The sequence below is a fragment of the Theropithecus gelada genome, chromosome 18 (assembly GCF_003255815.1).
Source record: "Theropithecus gelada isolate Dixy chromosome 18, Tgel_1.0, whole genome shotgun sequence".
Lineage (NCBI taxonomy): Eukaryota > Metazoa > Chordata > Mammalia > Primates > Cercopithecidae > Theropithecus > Theropithecus gelada.
Window position 1 is genome coordinate 47,945,954 of NC_037686.1, and position 16,204 is coordinate 47,962,157.

Genomic DNA, 16,204 nt, shown 5'->3' on the forward strand with positions numbered 1-16,204 from the left:
TGCCAACTCACACTCAGAAAATGTTAGTTTCCTAGTTTCTTTTCTCCAGTTTCTATGGATGATCTATTTACGGGGGTCGGGGGGAGAGAGACAAAATATAATATGTGGGACTCGAGGAATTTACAACAGTTGGTAAGGCAGAGTCATATCTATAAAAGATGCACAGCTATGCGGAGCTGGGTAAGATAAATATCTAGAAATGGTATGATTCATAGGGCTGTAAGAATAGAGAAAAAAATGGCTAGCATGGGTGGGGGAGCAAGGGAAGGCTTCCTGGAAGAAGAATGATTTGAGTCAGTGCTTTGAAAATGGGTGGGTATTAGGTGTACAGAGATAAGCAGATAGGGCTGGACAAGACAGAGAGATACAAAAGTACCGAAGGAGAACATACGGGGTGAATTCTGGTAATATGCCCAGCCTGGTCTTGCTGGAAGACTTGTTGCAGATTGGAAGAGCTCAACATAAGGCTTTCGGTAAATGGTAATGGGCTTCAAACACTGAGCTAAGGAATTGGTCTTTATCTTGTAGATAATGGAAAGGCAGCCAAGGTTTTTGAGCAGGAAAGAAGCATAGCTCAATAATATTATCCAGAAAGCTTGCAAGTATACAAACATTCACTCTCGTATTATGAGCCATGCCGCTGTGAAAAAAAAATCCCTTTCATTATACTAATACTTGGTAAATCACCGAAGACCTACTTCAGAACTCCAAGGAAAACATTTTATGAATCAAAAGCTAAGGACAATATGTTAGCAATTAAATGAGATAACATAACAGCCGAGGCAGAACCACAGTCTTCCCCATCACGATTTCAAGCTGCTGCAGAAAGAAATGCTTATATCACCTTCCAAGTTATCAAGCCATTTTGTTTTGATTTTTGGAAGGCGGGGAGAGAGGAAACGAGAAGCGTACAGAGGTTTCAAAGCTGTCTATTCTTTAATCAGAAGGAATTACTAAGGAGAGTTAGAAAGGTGATGTGCTCAAAACAAAACCGGGACTGGGATGAATATCAAGTTACTGCAACTCGCTTCTGCCCAGAACAACAAACGAAGGTGTGTAGTTGGGAATGAGACTCTCACCAGTGCTCTCTGCTGAAGTTTCCGGTGCATACCTCCCACGGCTACTTTATTTACTGCAGCTGGCCAAAGTTTTATAGCCTGTTTCATGTATTAAAATTCAAATGTGGAAAACATTACCAGTATCCTCCTTGAATTTTTTTGTTGTTGGGGGTAAGGGGGTGAGTTTTTTTTTTTCCTTCCCCTTAAACTTCCTTTTTATTGTGGAATGTATCAAATGGTCAAAGGCTAACTTCAGACTGATTAAATTCAAAAACTATTTCCTTTGTTCTTATGTTTTTGTTTTAAAATGCATACCAGTTTGCACCGGAAAGATAGGCCAAACCAATCCTTTTCACACACATTAGTGTTTCAGGCTGAGGAGCTCAGATTCTGGGGACACACTGAATGGTTTTCAAGAAGAAAGGACAGAGACTGCAAAACCCCATTTGGTTCAAAGGGCAGCAGGGTGATGACATGCCATATCTTTGGAGTTACGCTATGATCTGGTTGGCTCTGTGGCTGTCCTTGATTGAATATTAAATGTCTTCAGAGGAGAAAACAGGAACTCTTCCTTATCAGCAAAACTGGTGGCTTTATTGCTTGTGTGTGTGTGTGTGTGTGTGTGTGTGTGTGTGTATGTCAAGATCAAATTAAAGGGGTTTCTATGTAATACTGGCTAATTATTTCCTTTTTTCTACCATTCTATTCCACCATCTCACTTTCCCTTCTACTGAGGTCAGTCCAACTTCCTATCTCCAAAAATAATTCTATTCTTTTCCTCCCATCCCACCTCTGAATCTGACTCAAAAAGGAGGCAATTCAAAGGTCAAATAGTCCCAAAAAGCATTTATGTATAGTTTAATATTTAAAAGAACCACTTAACCTACATCTGGTATTTAAGAAAAACTTTACATACTTATGGAAAAGACTGTGCCTCTGAAGCAATGCCCTGGGTGCATGTTACATCCGTTTAACATATGCAAAATGAACACAGCTACAGAAATTAAACTATTTTTCTCTTGATTGAGAGCAGATATACAGAAATGGTTATGTGTCACAGATCTGGCTTTTAATAAAGCCAGATTTCTTAATTAAAAGCAGTATTGTTTAAACATTGTAGTTAAAAAAAAAGCTGTACAAATGAAAATCTCATATTATATGCATCCCAAGTGTATTTAACACATTACCTGAGGCCAAGCTAAATTAAAATCTAGACTTTTCTTCTGTAAACTCTAAGCAACTGCCATGAACATATAAACAATTTTTACTCAATGATGAATTTTTAGGGCAGAGGTCAAGGAAAAGAAACAAAGATTTCTCTTTGGCATTCAAAAATATCTTTCCACATTTTAGATGTGAGTTCATTGCTTCTATTTATAAACCAGTATTTTTGGTTTCAAATTGGTTGCAGATTTCAGTACTACACTGTTCAGAATGGTACTCTTAATCTTAGCCTTTTATTAAGAGAAACTGAAAGATGGACAGGAGAATACTACTGAGTAAGAACTTAAAAAAAAAAAAAAGACCCTCATAATAATTTGTATGTATTTTGCATTTCCTTTTGGGACCATGCTTAAACGAGAAATGCTACAGTGATAATGGAAAATATACCTTCATCCAAGCAACTTTTAGCGAGCCTGTAACGGACAAAACAGGATACTAAGGTGCTTAGAGACCAGGTAGAGCTTGTGAGGAGCAGAACTACAGAGAATCCCTGGTCAAGTTACATTCTCCACCACTCTGGTCACCTTATTAATTGTCATCACTTAATATTCTATTAAGAAGAGTCTCTGAATCTTCATAATCATCCCCAAAAAGAATTATCTCCAAAATCCTTTCAAAAGTAATGAGGAAAAAAAAAATCACAATTGTAATATGGACAAATCTGCTTAAATATAATTCAAATAAAGACTTACTCTAAATAGGTAGTGATAAAGCTACTCTATTAAATTACACAGCCACACACAATGTATTTATACAAACAAATATACCATATATTTCTATCTCCCAGACTCAGAATTGACAGATACTATTTTGGCTTCTTTAATTAAAAAAAACCACTAATATTTGAATTACTAGCAATGTCATATTATAATATGAACTCAAATTGTACATTTTGGCCAGGGTCATCAAAATAAATAATTTCAAACACCAACAATCACCCAGTAATTCACTCTAAAACGGAAACATGTGTCTGCACAAAAACTTAAACATGAATATTTACAGAAGCATTATTCGTCATAGCCAAGGAATTGGAACAACCCAAATGTGTAATGTGGTATGTCCATACAGTGAAATACTACTTGACAATAAAAATGAATGAAGCTCTAATACGTGGCAAACTATGGAAAAACTGCAACAGTCATACTAAGTAAAAGAAGCCAAGTCAAAAAAGACCACTGCATGTTGTATGACTCCATATATTCAAAATATCCAGAATAGGTAAATCTATAGACAAAGTAGATGAGTGGTTGCCAAGGGCTGGAAGTGGAGGGATGGGGAATGACTGCTTAATGGGCACCAGGGGTTCTTTTCTTTTTGCAGGGGGCAAAAATATTCAAAACCTAGACTATGGTGATGGTTGCACAACCTTGTGAATACACTAAAACACTTGAAATGTACACCTGAAATGGGCTCATTGTATGTTAAGTGAATTATATCTCAATAAAGCTGATTTTTTAAAAAAAACAGCAACAATAGTATCGATACCTGACATTCTAACTCTATATGATAACTATAGAGTCTATAAATTTCATCACTTACCATGAGTGAATGTCTGTTGGCTGAAAGAAGGCCGGTTCCATACCCTGAGCCCAGACCACCCATGGCTCCATTATGAGAAGGTCCAATGATTCCATGCATGTCCCCATGACCACCAGGCATAGCTGTGGATGGGCCCACTGCATGGTTCCGGAGAACATGAATAGCATCATCCAGTCTTTCTAAACGATCTTCAATTCGGCTTTGCTGTTGGTCAACAAATAATGTAAAATTTGATTTAGTTCAAAAGGGGTGCCTAAATTACATAAGTAAAACTTTAGTTGGCAAAAAACACACTGCGGGTTTTTCCTTAAAACAATGTTAATACAAATAGTGTTGTTTCCAGAAAACTGGTAGAACATGTTAATGTTAAAATTATAGAGTTATTTTTTCATGAACAAACTAAATTCAATAATTATTCCAGGGCATTATAACGTACATGTGCTATATACGGTACTGCCTTTTGAAAGACAATTTAGATTTATAAGAGAAAAATGTTCACTGAATTTAAGGAACTTTCTGGCAGGTATTAAGTTAAAGAGTTTTAAACAATTAGCACTGGAAAGATGACCTATTTATAGTTTCTTAATTAAATTATTTTCCTGAAGGTATATTTCTTTGGTCTTCCCTATGGTATAAGACACAGTGCTAAGTATCAAATCAGAGACAGGGAAAAGCAAATGGATGATAATTCCTTGTTGACTTTTTACAGGGTGTTTCTGGCTTTCTGTCTGTCATCAAAACCAGTGGGTGTGTGGTGGTATGTGTGTAAGGGCCTCAAAATGGTTACAGAAAAAAATTATATAAATTCTGTCAACTAAAGTAGTATAAGATTTTAAGACTGAAGAATCACAAACACTTGACAATTGTTCCTTGGGGGCATCTGAGTTCAAAGCCCCAACCACAGTATAGAATTCACGACTTTAAACCATTAAAAACCAACCAACCTTTGTTCATCCTTGCCATTACCATACTAGTTTTTCATGACTAGACAATACCTATAGTTTTTAGTGAAGAAAAAGTGTGTATTCATTTTAAAAATATGTATTCATTTTAAAAACTGTGATCAATAATGGTATCAAATACCACTGTCCACTGTCCACTATTTAAAATATGCCATCTCATTGATTTTTGTTTCACATGTGTACGGGCAGGCAGGGAAGACATTATGATCCCTTCCATACAGACATGAAAATGAGGCTCAAAGACATGAAGTGAATTAATTACATAGTGTCACACTGCTAGGAAATGGTAAAGTCTGAGTTTGAATCTAGGTCTTTTTATTTTAAATCTAGTGACTCTTTGTACTAGATTATGCTACAATCGACTTTGATTTGAATGGGCTGTGCAAACACGTGTACCAGCTCTACTGCATGAGAAAAACCATTTCTAATTATTCTATACTGACAGGATGAATGTGTGTCTAATATAGTAGTCTATGGTACAGAACATTTTGACTTGGTGGGTTTGGGGGTTAAACTACCTTCCCTAGACTGCTAGCTTTGCTACGTACTTGGCCTTGGAAAAGTTACTAAACCTCTTAGAGTGTATGCTTTTTAATTTATAAATGTGGGAATGATAATACACACTTACTTCTGAGTGTAAATATATGCAGGAAAAGAAATCATACATGTGTCTATCACAGTTTCTGGCTCACAGCTTCCTGGTAGAGAGAGCAGTTTCTGCTTGTGAATCTCTTCTTCAGTGTTCAGAATTCAAACAGAATGGAAGCTGTGGTCCATAACTATACACCTCATCTTTACAGTTCTATAGTTGGATGAAGCCTGGTTTTGATGAATAGGACCCAGAGAATAACTGACTAAGGAAAACACTAAAACAGCTAATTATTTGGATGTGGTCCACAGACTAATTGGACTGGGCAGTGTATATATGTTTCACTGTCCGGTTTCCTTTATTGGGTAAAATGCATAGCTGAATGATTCATACACTATAGCAAGGAAGAACACAACAAAGGAGGGAAATCCACCTTTGCTTTGCTTTTCAGATTTTCCTCAAGATTAAGCTGAAAGGGAAGTATATAAGACAACACTAAGGCAGACAGATAAATCTATGTCTTCCTCCATGTGTCATCTCAGGATATGAGGGAGAAAAGAAAATCTCAACCCCGAGGAACTAAAAGGCTCCTCTCCCTCACTGCTATTCCTTCCCACTAGATTCATGTACCGCCTAAATGCTGCACAACCAGCGTTGTTTCATGCATATTTCTGGCCCCCACCATCATGAGGAGAGAAAGACTGAAGTGTCAGACACTGAATCATCATGTGAGTATTTATAATAATTAATTTCATCCATGGAAATTTTCAGCAATTCCCTCCTGGAAGAGTAGGCATTTCTCTACCACGAAGGATACCAGTGGGTTTCTACGAGAAGGAAATCTCCTGTAAATTTGTTATTCTGGAAAGTAAAGCCGAGGTAGACGAAATCAAATGTTCCAGGTATAGGACACAGCTGGAGTTCCAGCACTCTGATAGCAGGAAAGTGATTTAATCATTGACAGGGATCTTTCTTAGAGATGGGGAGGAGACCATTGCCCTTCGAGGATTTTATCTGGTACTTAGATATTTAGAGCCCTGGGGCTTCCATTACAGTAGTATTTGGGTTCCCATTTCCAAATAGGAACAAGCATAGCCTAATGACTCTGGCTCCAGCAAACTTGTGCGCTTAACACTGATTTAAAGTTACTAGCAGGGAAAATCAGAATCTTGGAGAGTGAAGGAGACTGAACAAGAAAGAACATGATCTGGAAATGGGTGGAACAGAGATTGGCAAATGAGACATACCAAAGAGTGTAAGGGTCCTTCATAATTAGGAGACGATGAGGCCTGTCCTCCATTTCTAGACCAAACAGCTGTGCCTGCTGATATTAAAATGGGAATTTCAATCAGATCTAGACACACGTAAAAAGATGCTTGCCAATATTTCAAACAGTCCTGTTGGAGACGGCAATGATGATTTTCATTTAAACAATAAGGTAAATGCATGTAAACTTCCCATATTACAATTTTGGGACAAGAAAAACATTTTAAATCTAAAATATGTAGACTTTACATAGACTCACAATTCCCCCAGGCTGGCTGTCTCCTAAACGAGAATATTTAATTGATTCCAAATTTTGGTTAGAAGGGTTCCTGTGGAAGAAAAACTATCACTATGGAGTCAAGGTACTTTTAAGGGTACAAAAATGGGATTTTGTTAGACCTTCATGCAAGGCCAGTTTATGTTAAACCAAAATTCTTGCACCAATGGAAAACAGCTTTGCTACTTGTTTTTAAAACAATCTTTAGAAAAAGATAAATCTTGAAAAACTTTTTAAGAGAATAAGATTAGTTATCAGTGATCCACTAAGCCGGAAATTTAAAGTCAATATACAGCAACAACTATAAGTTTCTTCTGAAGAAAGTAATTTTTTTTTATGATTCACTAAACTTGAAGGCTAAAAAAAGACTGCTGTTAGAATACATATTACATGTCTAACCTACAAAATAAAAAACACTTTAAATTTAAAATAATACACATTCACTGTAGAAAACTTGGAAAATACATAATTCAAAAAAGGAAAAAATAATAGCTATGATCTCACTGAAATCTCATGCCCCGACACTGTTAGCACTTTTAAAATCCACTCTTCCTGTCTTTTCTGGGTGTGCATGTATATTTTTATGCTAAATAAAAATAGAATATTTTGTTCAATTACTTTTCTTGACAGAATTTGGACAGAGCCGTCGGTGTGAAAATAGCAATCTGTCCCCATATTTGCATCTTCATAAAAGTTCTTTCTTCCTAACATGTGGTCTTCCATGATGCATTACCAAGACTCAAAAAGTGGCATCTCTAGCCTTGTTTCTGTGCCTTTCACTGAGAGCATGCTACTCAGGTCAAGGGAATTTGTGATGTTTTCTGGACTGACTGTGCATCCCAATTTTTCTTTTCCACCATTAATCTAGAAATGGACGGCAGAACTGTGAGCACCAGATTTTTGTCCAAGCTCTGCTATTACTACTGGTATAAACTCAACAACTCAACTCCCTTTCTGGGACTCAGTATTCTCATCTGTAAAATCAGGGTATCAGACTACATTAGTTGTTCTCAAACATTATGATACCACAGAACATATTTTTTTCCTAAATTAGAAAATGAAAAAAATGAAAGTTACTTTGTTTGAAATGTGGAAACTGGAGTTCCACCTGCTCAGATTTCTCTATTTCTTGTTGTCTCGAAAGGGGGACACTGACACTTGAAATCATTTTTCAGAGTGTAAGAATCTGGTACAGAACCCGAGGAGGACAACAAAACTGAACTCTACTTCCTATTTCCACCTGGGGGAATGTTTCATTACCCTCTTAAAATCACCTCAATTGCATCTCAGTTTCAACGTGGTCTCTCTGGACATACAGACTTCAGCATCCAACTGCTCTCTCTATTCTGTGATCTTCCCATACCACAGAGGCTTGGAAGAGGCTGACATTAAATCCCAGCTAAGCCATGGCCATCATTTCTGAAAGTTTTGTGGCAATGTGAAACCTCCTGTCCTCAACCAAGGAGCCGAGTTTACACTGGGCCATGAGAGCTGCATGCAGGAAATATATAGGCAAGTGACTCCACTGTAAATTACAGTAAGCTAAGGTTTCCATCAGGTACAGATGTGATTTAGATTTTGTTGTTGTTGTTGTTTTGTTTTGTTTTTTTAATAAACCACCTGTCCCCTTACCAAAGAGCAGAGACATGAACCAGGGAAGGCTTTCTGGAAGCATTTATATTGGAAAGACAATGAGTCTCTTAAACAGAACCCTGATAAGTGAAATCATTTACTGACATAATTCTACAAATTACAGTTATTCAATCTGAAGCCACAGGTCATATGCATGTGTTATACTTTGAAGTCAAACATCCCTTCTACTCCACACAATTACTTCACAATTTATTTACAAAATTATAGTTTCCTCCACACATCCCAATGGCATGAACTTTAAAGAGGGAGTTTGGAAAGCCTAAAATTTCTGCAGGAAATGATCCATTTAAATAGTCTATATTTGATGACTCTATAGTCTATATTCATATTCATGACTATATTAACTGAGTTTTTTTCATCTGAGACGTTTTATTGGAATACATTATTCTGCTGTTGAGTGTCTTCTGCGGAGCTAAGAAAAGTGTAAGAAATACATTTTCCATATGTCTGTATATTTTAAAAAGATAATCTAATTTTTAAGAAAAGGTTTGGATGTAAACGACGAAACTGTTATCTGGCAATTTGTCTCTCCCACCCTTTGTATTTGTCTGTTATAGGAATGTCAAGCTTTGGGATTTGCGGGGAAGTGAGTTTCTACCTACAAAATCAGGAAGTATAAGGCGGGAATCATTCTTATAAACTGTTGTATGATGAAATGGGATTTGAAATACACTACCTGAGAGAGACGGAGGAGAGCCAACAGGAGTTGAAGGGTTTGATGAAAAGCTGTTGTTAGTGTGATCTGGAGAATAGATCTTAAAACATAGGGAGAAAAAAAAAACCACCCTCATTCATTAAAATAATTCACATTTTTCTAAACTACAAAGTTGTCAATGCAATTCATTTAAAACTTACCAGTTACAAAATACATGTAACAATCAACTACATTACCAATATTGTCAAATGAAGAACTTAACAATTATTTTAATTTTTCAAAACAAGAATTACTGATGTGGTATGGGTTGGTGGGAAAAGAGCCAGGCTGGGGTCAGCAGACTTCAATTCAGCTCTTCGTTCCCACTGGCTGTGTGGCTATGGGCAAGCCAGGCAGATACTCTGAACTTTCCTTTCCTCATTTACAAAATGAGGATCATTCCTAAGATATTTTGCCACTTGTTTGCCAGATTTAGGCATTTGATTCCATAGCATCAGAAGGCCCAGATGAAACAAAAACTTTTACTTAGGGCACAATGCTAATATAGTGTGAACTTTTTTAATGCTCCCAATGGTAAAAGCCAACTGAAGAGACAAAATCTTAGAGAAACAAATCTCCACTTACATTTATTTATTTATGAGATGGAGTCTTGCTCTGTCACCCAGGTTGGAGGGCAGTGGCATGATCTCAGCTCACTGCAACCTCTACCTCTCAGGTTCAAGCAATTCTCCTGCCTCAGCCTCCACAGTAGCTGGGATTACAGGCATGCGCCACCCATGCCCAGCTAATTTTTGTGTTTTTAGTAGTGACGGGGTTTCATCGTGCTGGCCAGGCTAGTCCTGAACTCCTGACCTCAAGTGATCCTCCCACCTTGGCCTCCCAAAGTGCTAGGATTACAGGTGTGAGCTACCACGCCCGGCCCTCCACTTACATTTCTAAATGACCATGTTTAGCTTTTGACTAAAATACCAGATATACTCTCTGAGACAATGAAGGTATGCCATTTTCTCATCAGGGAACATGCAAGAAATGTTCAATTTTAGCTTTCTGGCAGTAGCTGGGCAAAGCAGAGAATCTGAGTCTCCCAGGTGCCAATTATGTGACAATTCTTCATGGACTTCAGTCATTGTCTTTTTTTTTTTTTTCAAATGCCTCTTTCAAAGTGTTTTAGAACTATTCCTTGCTAAGACAGTCTTAGTTGGTCAATGTGCACCATTACTACGTTAGAGTAAAATATGACATCAGTATAAAAAACCGATAAACCAAAGGCCAGGAGAATATTCCCAAATCCATAATTGAGTCAGGCTTAGTACCATTGCGAGGATGAGAGAAAGAGACTATCTAGATACTGGAAGCTTCAGAGCCTTCTCAAATTTTCCAGTGACTGTTATGCACGAAAGCTAGCATTTTGTAAAAATCAAAGCTATTTGCCATTCATTTTCTAAAATTCCAAATGTCCACTTCTGATTAAAGTTCACCCTTTACAATGGTACATATGGAGTCCAAAGTCAATATTTCCTCACCGAAGCAAGTGCTTTCCCCAGAGCATCTCCAGTCTGGGAGCTGCCGGCTGCCCCGCTTCCTCTATTTGCTGCAAAAACAAAAGGCAGAATATGAAAACCAGGCAGTGAGACGTCTAACAATTTTCTATTCCTGGTCCATTTACTCACAATTTAATTGCATTTTTAATGCTAATTACAACACATTAATCTTTAATTAGCATTAATTTGTTTGCTGAGGTAGATGTCAAATATATTCATGTTACTTTTTTTACAGATAAAATATAAACCTGACACCTTGGTTTAAAGATAAAGTGGTTTCCTTGTTATGACTTTCCCCTTGCTATTGATGAGCTGGTGAATGTAGCAAGCTATGTGATGGTCATCGCTGACAAGTATGTAGTACTTTCAGGTCTCTGGAGTCCTCAGAGTCTGGCTTTTCTTTATATTATTTTATAGTAAACGGAATTATCTTCACAAATAACTTCCACCTGTTTTCAAATAAATAGAAATTTGATACATAGCAAAACGGCGTATTCGTCTCATAGTTCCACAGTACACCAAACAAACAAACAAAAATTTCCACAACAGATCTGACTAACAAGGAGAGAAAATATGTTTAATGTTTTAAATAACATATATTCTCCACATATTTAAAAGTCTGTGTAAACACTAAAAAAAGTGAACTGGTATGCTACTAAAAGTCAATATGGTCTCAAATTCCAGAGATAAAGTAAGTCTACGTATTCATGAAGCTTATCTCTACTGCCTTAAACACTGGTATTTTTATCCACAGAAGAGAAGAACAAAGAGTATTGTGAATAATAAAAGACATATATTCCAGTATATAATTCAAAGCCAGCTTTCTTTAACATGTATCGTTTGAAGGTATCTTGTCTTTAGAACTAAGTGATAAAATGGGATTTCCAGGATTCCTGTGAAGTCTTCAGTATTAACAGAATGCCTAGAACTTGGGGTATGTTGTATTTATTAAAGCCTCAACATTAGCAAATAGACATAGTATCTAAATAAAACCTATTAACGTTCTGGAGGAAAGTTTTTTTCACTATTTTGTGAAATAAGAAGAGAAAAGCTTAAATCACCCAATGAATCCAAGCAAAATTTCATTAAACAGATATATAATTTAAAAGACTTGCCAGCTCCATTCTTGAACTAAGAGAGTCTTCTCAAATGTGTTGTCATCACCTTCCATACTTTTAAAATGCAGTAGTGGGGTCAGATCTTCAGTGGTCCAATTCTATGGCTTTTCCAGGTCATAATTTAATTCTCCTGACCTCTGCTTAGCATAGCTAATTTATGCTTGTTATTTTCATATATTTATATTTTGGCTGTCTCAGTTAGATAATTTTTTTTTTTTTTTTTTTGAGACGGAGTCTTGTTCTGTTGCTCAGGCTGGAGTGCAGTGGCACAATCTCGGCTCACTGCAACCTCCACCTTCCAAGTTCAAGCGATTCTCCTGCCTCAGCCTCCTGAGTAGCTGCAATTACAGGCGCATGCCACCACGCTGGCTAATTTTTGTATTTTTAGTAGAGACAGGGTTTCACCATGTTGGTCAAGCTGGTCTCAAACTCCTGACCTCGTGATCCGCCCGCCTTGGCCTCCCAAAGTGCTGGATTACAGGAGTGAGCCAAAGCACCCACCCGATAATGTTTTGATATATGCTTTATTTGGTTTACAAAATCCATACCCATATTTATTTGTTAATTGCTAAAATGCTGAAAGAAAACTGGCACATGATAAAAAGAACACAATTACCTTGTGATAAAACAGGGTAAAACAAACTTCTTTTCCATATCACAAAGTTATGATATTAAAATACATGAGTCATTAGCACTCATGATAGGTATTGTATAAGCAAGTTCTTAGAAATGAGGGTCTGATATCATACAATTGGACCAGTGAGAGCAACTCAGATATCAATAGTATTAAACATATTTAATATAAGATAAAATACAACAAATTATATCTAGTGTGAAAACGAGAAGAATTTCTGTATTAAGGAGTCCTTTAAAAACTAAAAACAGGGATTGCAGGCATGCACCACTATGCCTGGCTAAGGCAGGAGAATCGCTTGAACCCAGGAGATTGAGATCGTGCCATTGCACTCCAGCCTGGGCAACAGGAGCAAAACTCTGCCTCAAACAACAAGAATAAACAAACCTAAAAACCATTATAAACAGAAAATAATAATTATGGGAAATATAGGTGACACTAACCTTTTTTCAGTATGCATTACCATCGTATTTGGGGGTACTTATCTTTTTTTTTCCCTAGGAGCAATATTTCTTATCATTATTATATACCTAAAAATTAGATCTACCAGCCAAAATAATTTGTGATATTTGCTTCATTTGAATACAGATTTTCACAAAAAGTTTGGAGCTACATTGGAAAAATCACATTATCTAACAAAGAACCTAAGCCAAAAGAGAACAAGATATTGCTTCATTACAGATAATATCTGCTACAGTAGTGGCTTTCAAAAGATTAATTCTTCCTTTAACCAACTTTAAAATGAAGATTATAAATAATATACATATATTTATGAAACTAAACAAAGTATTGAACACCAATAAAAATATTTTAGGAACATTTAAAAACTAAATATGTATGCCCCAAAAATCACACGTCAGAAGAGGCAAGATATTATGATCATTCTGATTTCTTTAGAACTATGCCTTTCTAACTAAACTTTCTATCAGTGCCTGTTTTATGCAGGGAGATATTATGACTCAGGAAATAGAATTAAAAATAGAATCAACTGCTTACCTCATCATGTCATGAAAATATTTCAGAAAACTACAAAGGCTACTCATGGAAATCACTGATAAGAACAGACTATTTTTTAACATGAAGCCATTTTACCTTGCAACAGCTGGAGTGCCAAACCCAAGGGCTTAAATTTCAAAGCAGTTTACTGGGGCCCGTTTGCCCTTTCACTTGGAATGCCTTTTGCTCTGGAACAGGAAACACTGGAGAAGCTACATTTTCTAGATTCCCTGAACATGTTAAGCTACTTGGGTCTTTCTCTTACAGATTTCTCTTTTTATTTGTGTGACTGATATAACAAAGGGTATAACTGGAAAGTAAATATATTTTAATTCTCAAGTAGCAGAATTTTTTTTTTTTTTTTGCATTGAGAAGTGGGCCATGTTTAGCAAGATACATCAAACCCGCATTTTCAGCTTTAATGTAAGAGGACTTGACTACTCTTTGAGGCCCAAGATTTTTATCAATTCATATTAGAGATGATCAAAATGTCCATGTAACAGAAATAAAGATGAAAACCAATGCATTTGCTTGGTAAAGACTTTATTGATTTCTACTTTTGGCTCTAATCAATTTATCTTGCCCAAGAGAAATATAATCAGTCCCTAAGTAGAGCTGTAACATACAAATGTGAATGGAAGATGAGCAGTTATTAAGAGGAACTGTAATTTTTGTAGGAGGCTTCGACACTGCCTGCCACCCAAGTATTGTTCAGATGGCTTGAACACAGGTGGTGTTGCTGGCTAGAAGATGAAGCAGAAAGAAGGGTTTTGTATCTTGGGCTACATGCTAGACCACCCTCTGTCTCAGTCTCAGCTTTGGGGAAATGTTCATTCCCATTAGAACACACCCTCAACAAAACAGTGGGATGAGCGGTGCCTTGGGATCAACTACTACAAATCACAATTTGGAAAATGTGTTGCCCCTTTAACGCACACCCATTATCTAAGGCTGGGAACATCATGAAGGCATCAAAGGAATAAGAAGCACAATTCACACTGTGTTTGCTTGAGAGATGACTGCTTTCAAAGTAGGGTTTTCTAAACAGTGTCCGAGTGACCCTCATGTTATGAAACCATTAGAAACAGCATAACAATACCATGTGCTTATCCATAAAGATGACAAAAAGAGGGAGCATTTCCAGCACTCCTACTACAACCATTTCAAAATAAAAACTCAAGTATATAGACTACAATGCACTAATTTTTAACAAGAGGGATTCCTAGGAATTCAGGGGGAAGTTGGGCTTCCTAATTGTGCACAGGAAATAGAGGAGATTTAAATCAAACTAGTTTAATGTTCTCTGTTGGTGGTCTTGGTAACTAAGATGCCTTGACATTGCTGGATAAAATTCATATTACCCTTATGCTCTGTGCTTGTTCATCACCCGACTATTTCAAGGCTCAATATTCTCGTAAAATATAAAGTGAACATTATGCGACTACTCTAATAATAAAATTACTGTGAAAACAAGTCCTCAAGGGGAAAAGGACATAATGTTTCTACTAGACAAGCCACATACTAACATGTCATTCAAACATGTCATTAGAAATGAAAGTTCTAAGCCAGATTAATTCATGAACCAAATAGATATTCCAGGGTAATCTTTAGCATATGGTGTATTAAATCAATCTTGGTAGTCTCTTCCTTCAACACTGGTTTGAGGTTTAAAAACATGGAAAAGACCATGTATTAGAAAGCAGGCCAGTTAAAGACTAATAAAACAATAATAGTTATTATAACCATTATGTTAGTTATATGACCAGTTCTCTCTGAGGGCAAGAGAGTGTGTGTAGCCTCAAACCACAAAGGGTCACACCCTGTGAATATATACAGATGGTATGTCCCAATGGGGAGATAAAGCATTCTTATCCTTGAGCAGTCTCAGTGGTCTGTGCTATGGTAGGAGGTCCTCTTACTTCTTTCCATCAGGAAGGGCTACTGGATACTATTGCAAATAGGAAGGAAATATGTGGCTAACCAAATATTTATGGTTACTATCCTGTAGACATTCCTATTCGCTATAGCTGGTATCTAATAACGTACTACACTTCCTCCTCCGTATGTATGCTCAGATGCAGAGGCACTGAACTGCACTGCTTCTGAGAATGCCCAGTGGCATAACATTGAAAGAGTCTGAAGAACTGAGTAGAAGGTACTGATGCTGGTAACTCCCAAAGACCCCTGACAACTTCTCTCCTTAACTGGGTGTGTCACCAGCTGAACTACTGTGAATCCATGCTTGTGTCCCATACATTATATTCCTCTAACTGTAGGGCTAATTAGATGACCCTTTCAATTCAGAAAGGTCTAATATGATCTCCAGAGTGTGCCAGTGAGGCTTGAGAAAAGTAGTGGACTGTATGCGATGAATAAAATACCTTGTTCTACAATTCTCTTGAAAATCCATGGATGAATGTGTCATTAAAAAAACAAAAAAACAAACAAACAAAAAAAAACAAAAACACACACACCTCATTAATGTAATCCAAGTAAGCTTTATCATTCTTAAGGATTTCTCAAAAAAATGATATTGGGTATTACAGGGCAAAAGAAAACAAAGCAAGAAACACCCAGTCACTCCCCCAAGCCAAACAAATAGTAAACCTCAGTGGACATCTTCCATCTTTGAGATGCAGAGGACAGAAGAAGAAGAAAGGGAATGTGGTTACAGAGAGGTTCCTTTCTGAGA

General features: G+C 36.9%; 1 protein-coding gene across 14 annotated transcripts in view; it reads right to left on the reverse strand.

Moving 5' to 3' along the window:
* TCF4 (transcription factor 4) overlaps nt 1-16,204 on the reverse strand; it is a 416,095-nt gene that overhangs the window by 25,358 nt on the left and 374,533 nt on the right. For 13 of the 14 annotated variants that reach the window (XM_025365666.1, XM_025365669.1, XM_025365667.1 and 10 more), the window contains 4 exons: nt 10,747-10,814; nt 9,245-9,323; nt 6,620-6,696; nt 3,822-4,025 (listed from right to left, as the gene is read on the reverse strand). In XM_025365666.1, coding sequence (XP_025221451.1) covers nt 3,822-4,025; nt 6,620-6,696; nt 9,245-9,323; nt 10,747-10,814 — 428 coding nt within the window. The remainder of the gene's footprint in view (nt 1-3,821; nt 4,026-6,619; nt 6,697-9,244; nt 9,324-10,746; nt 10,815-16,204) is intronic. The other variant, XM_025365668.1, reaches the window with a different exon arrangement.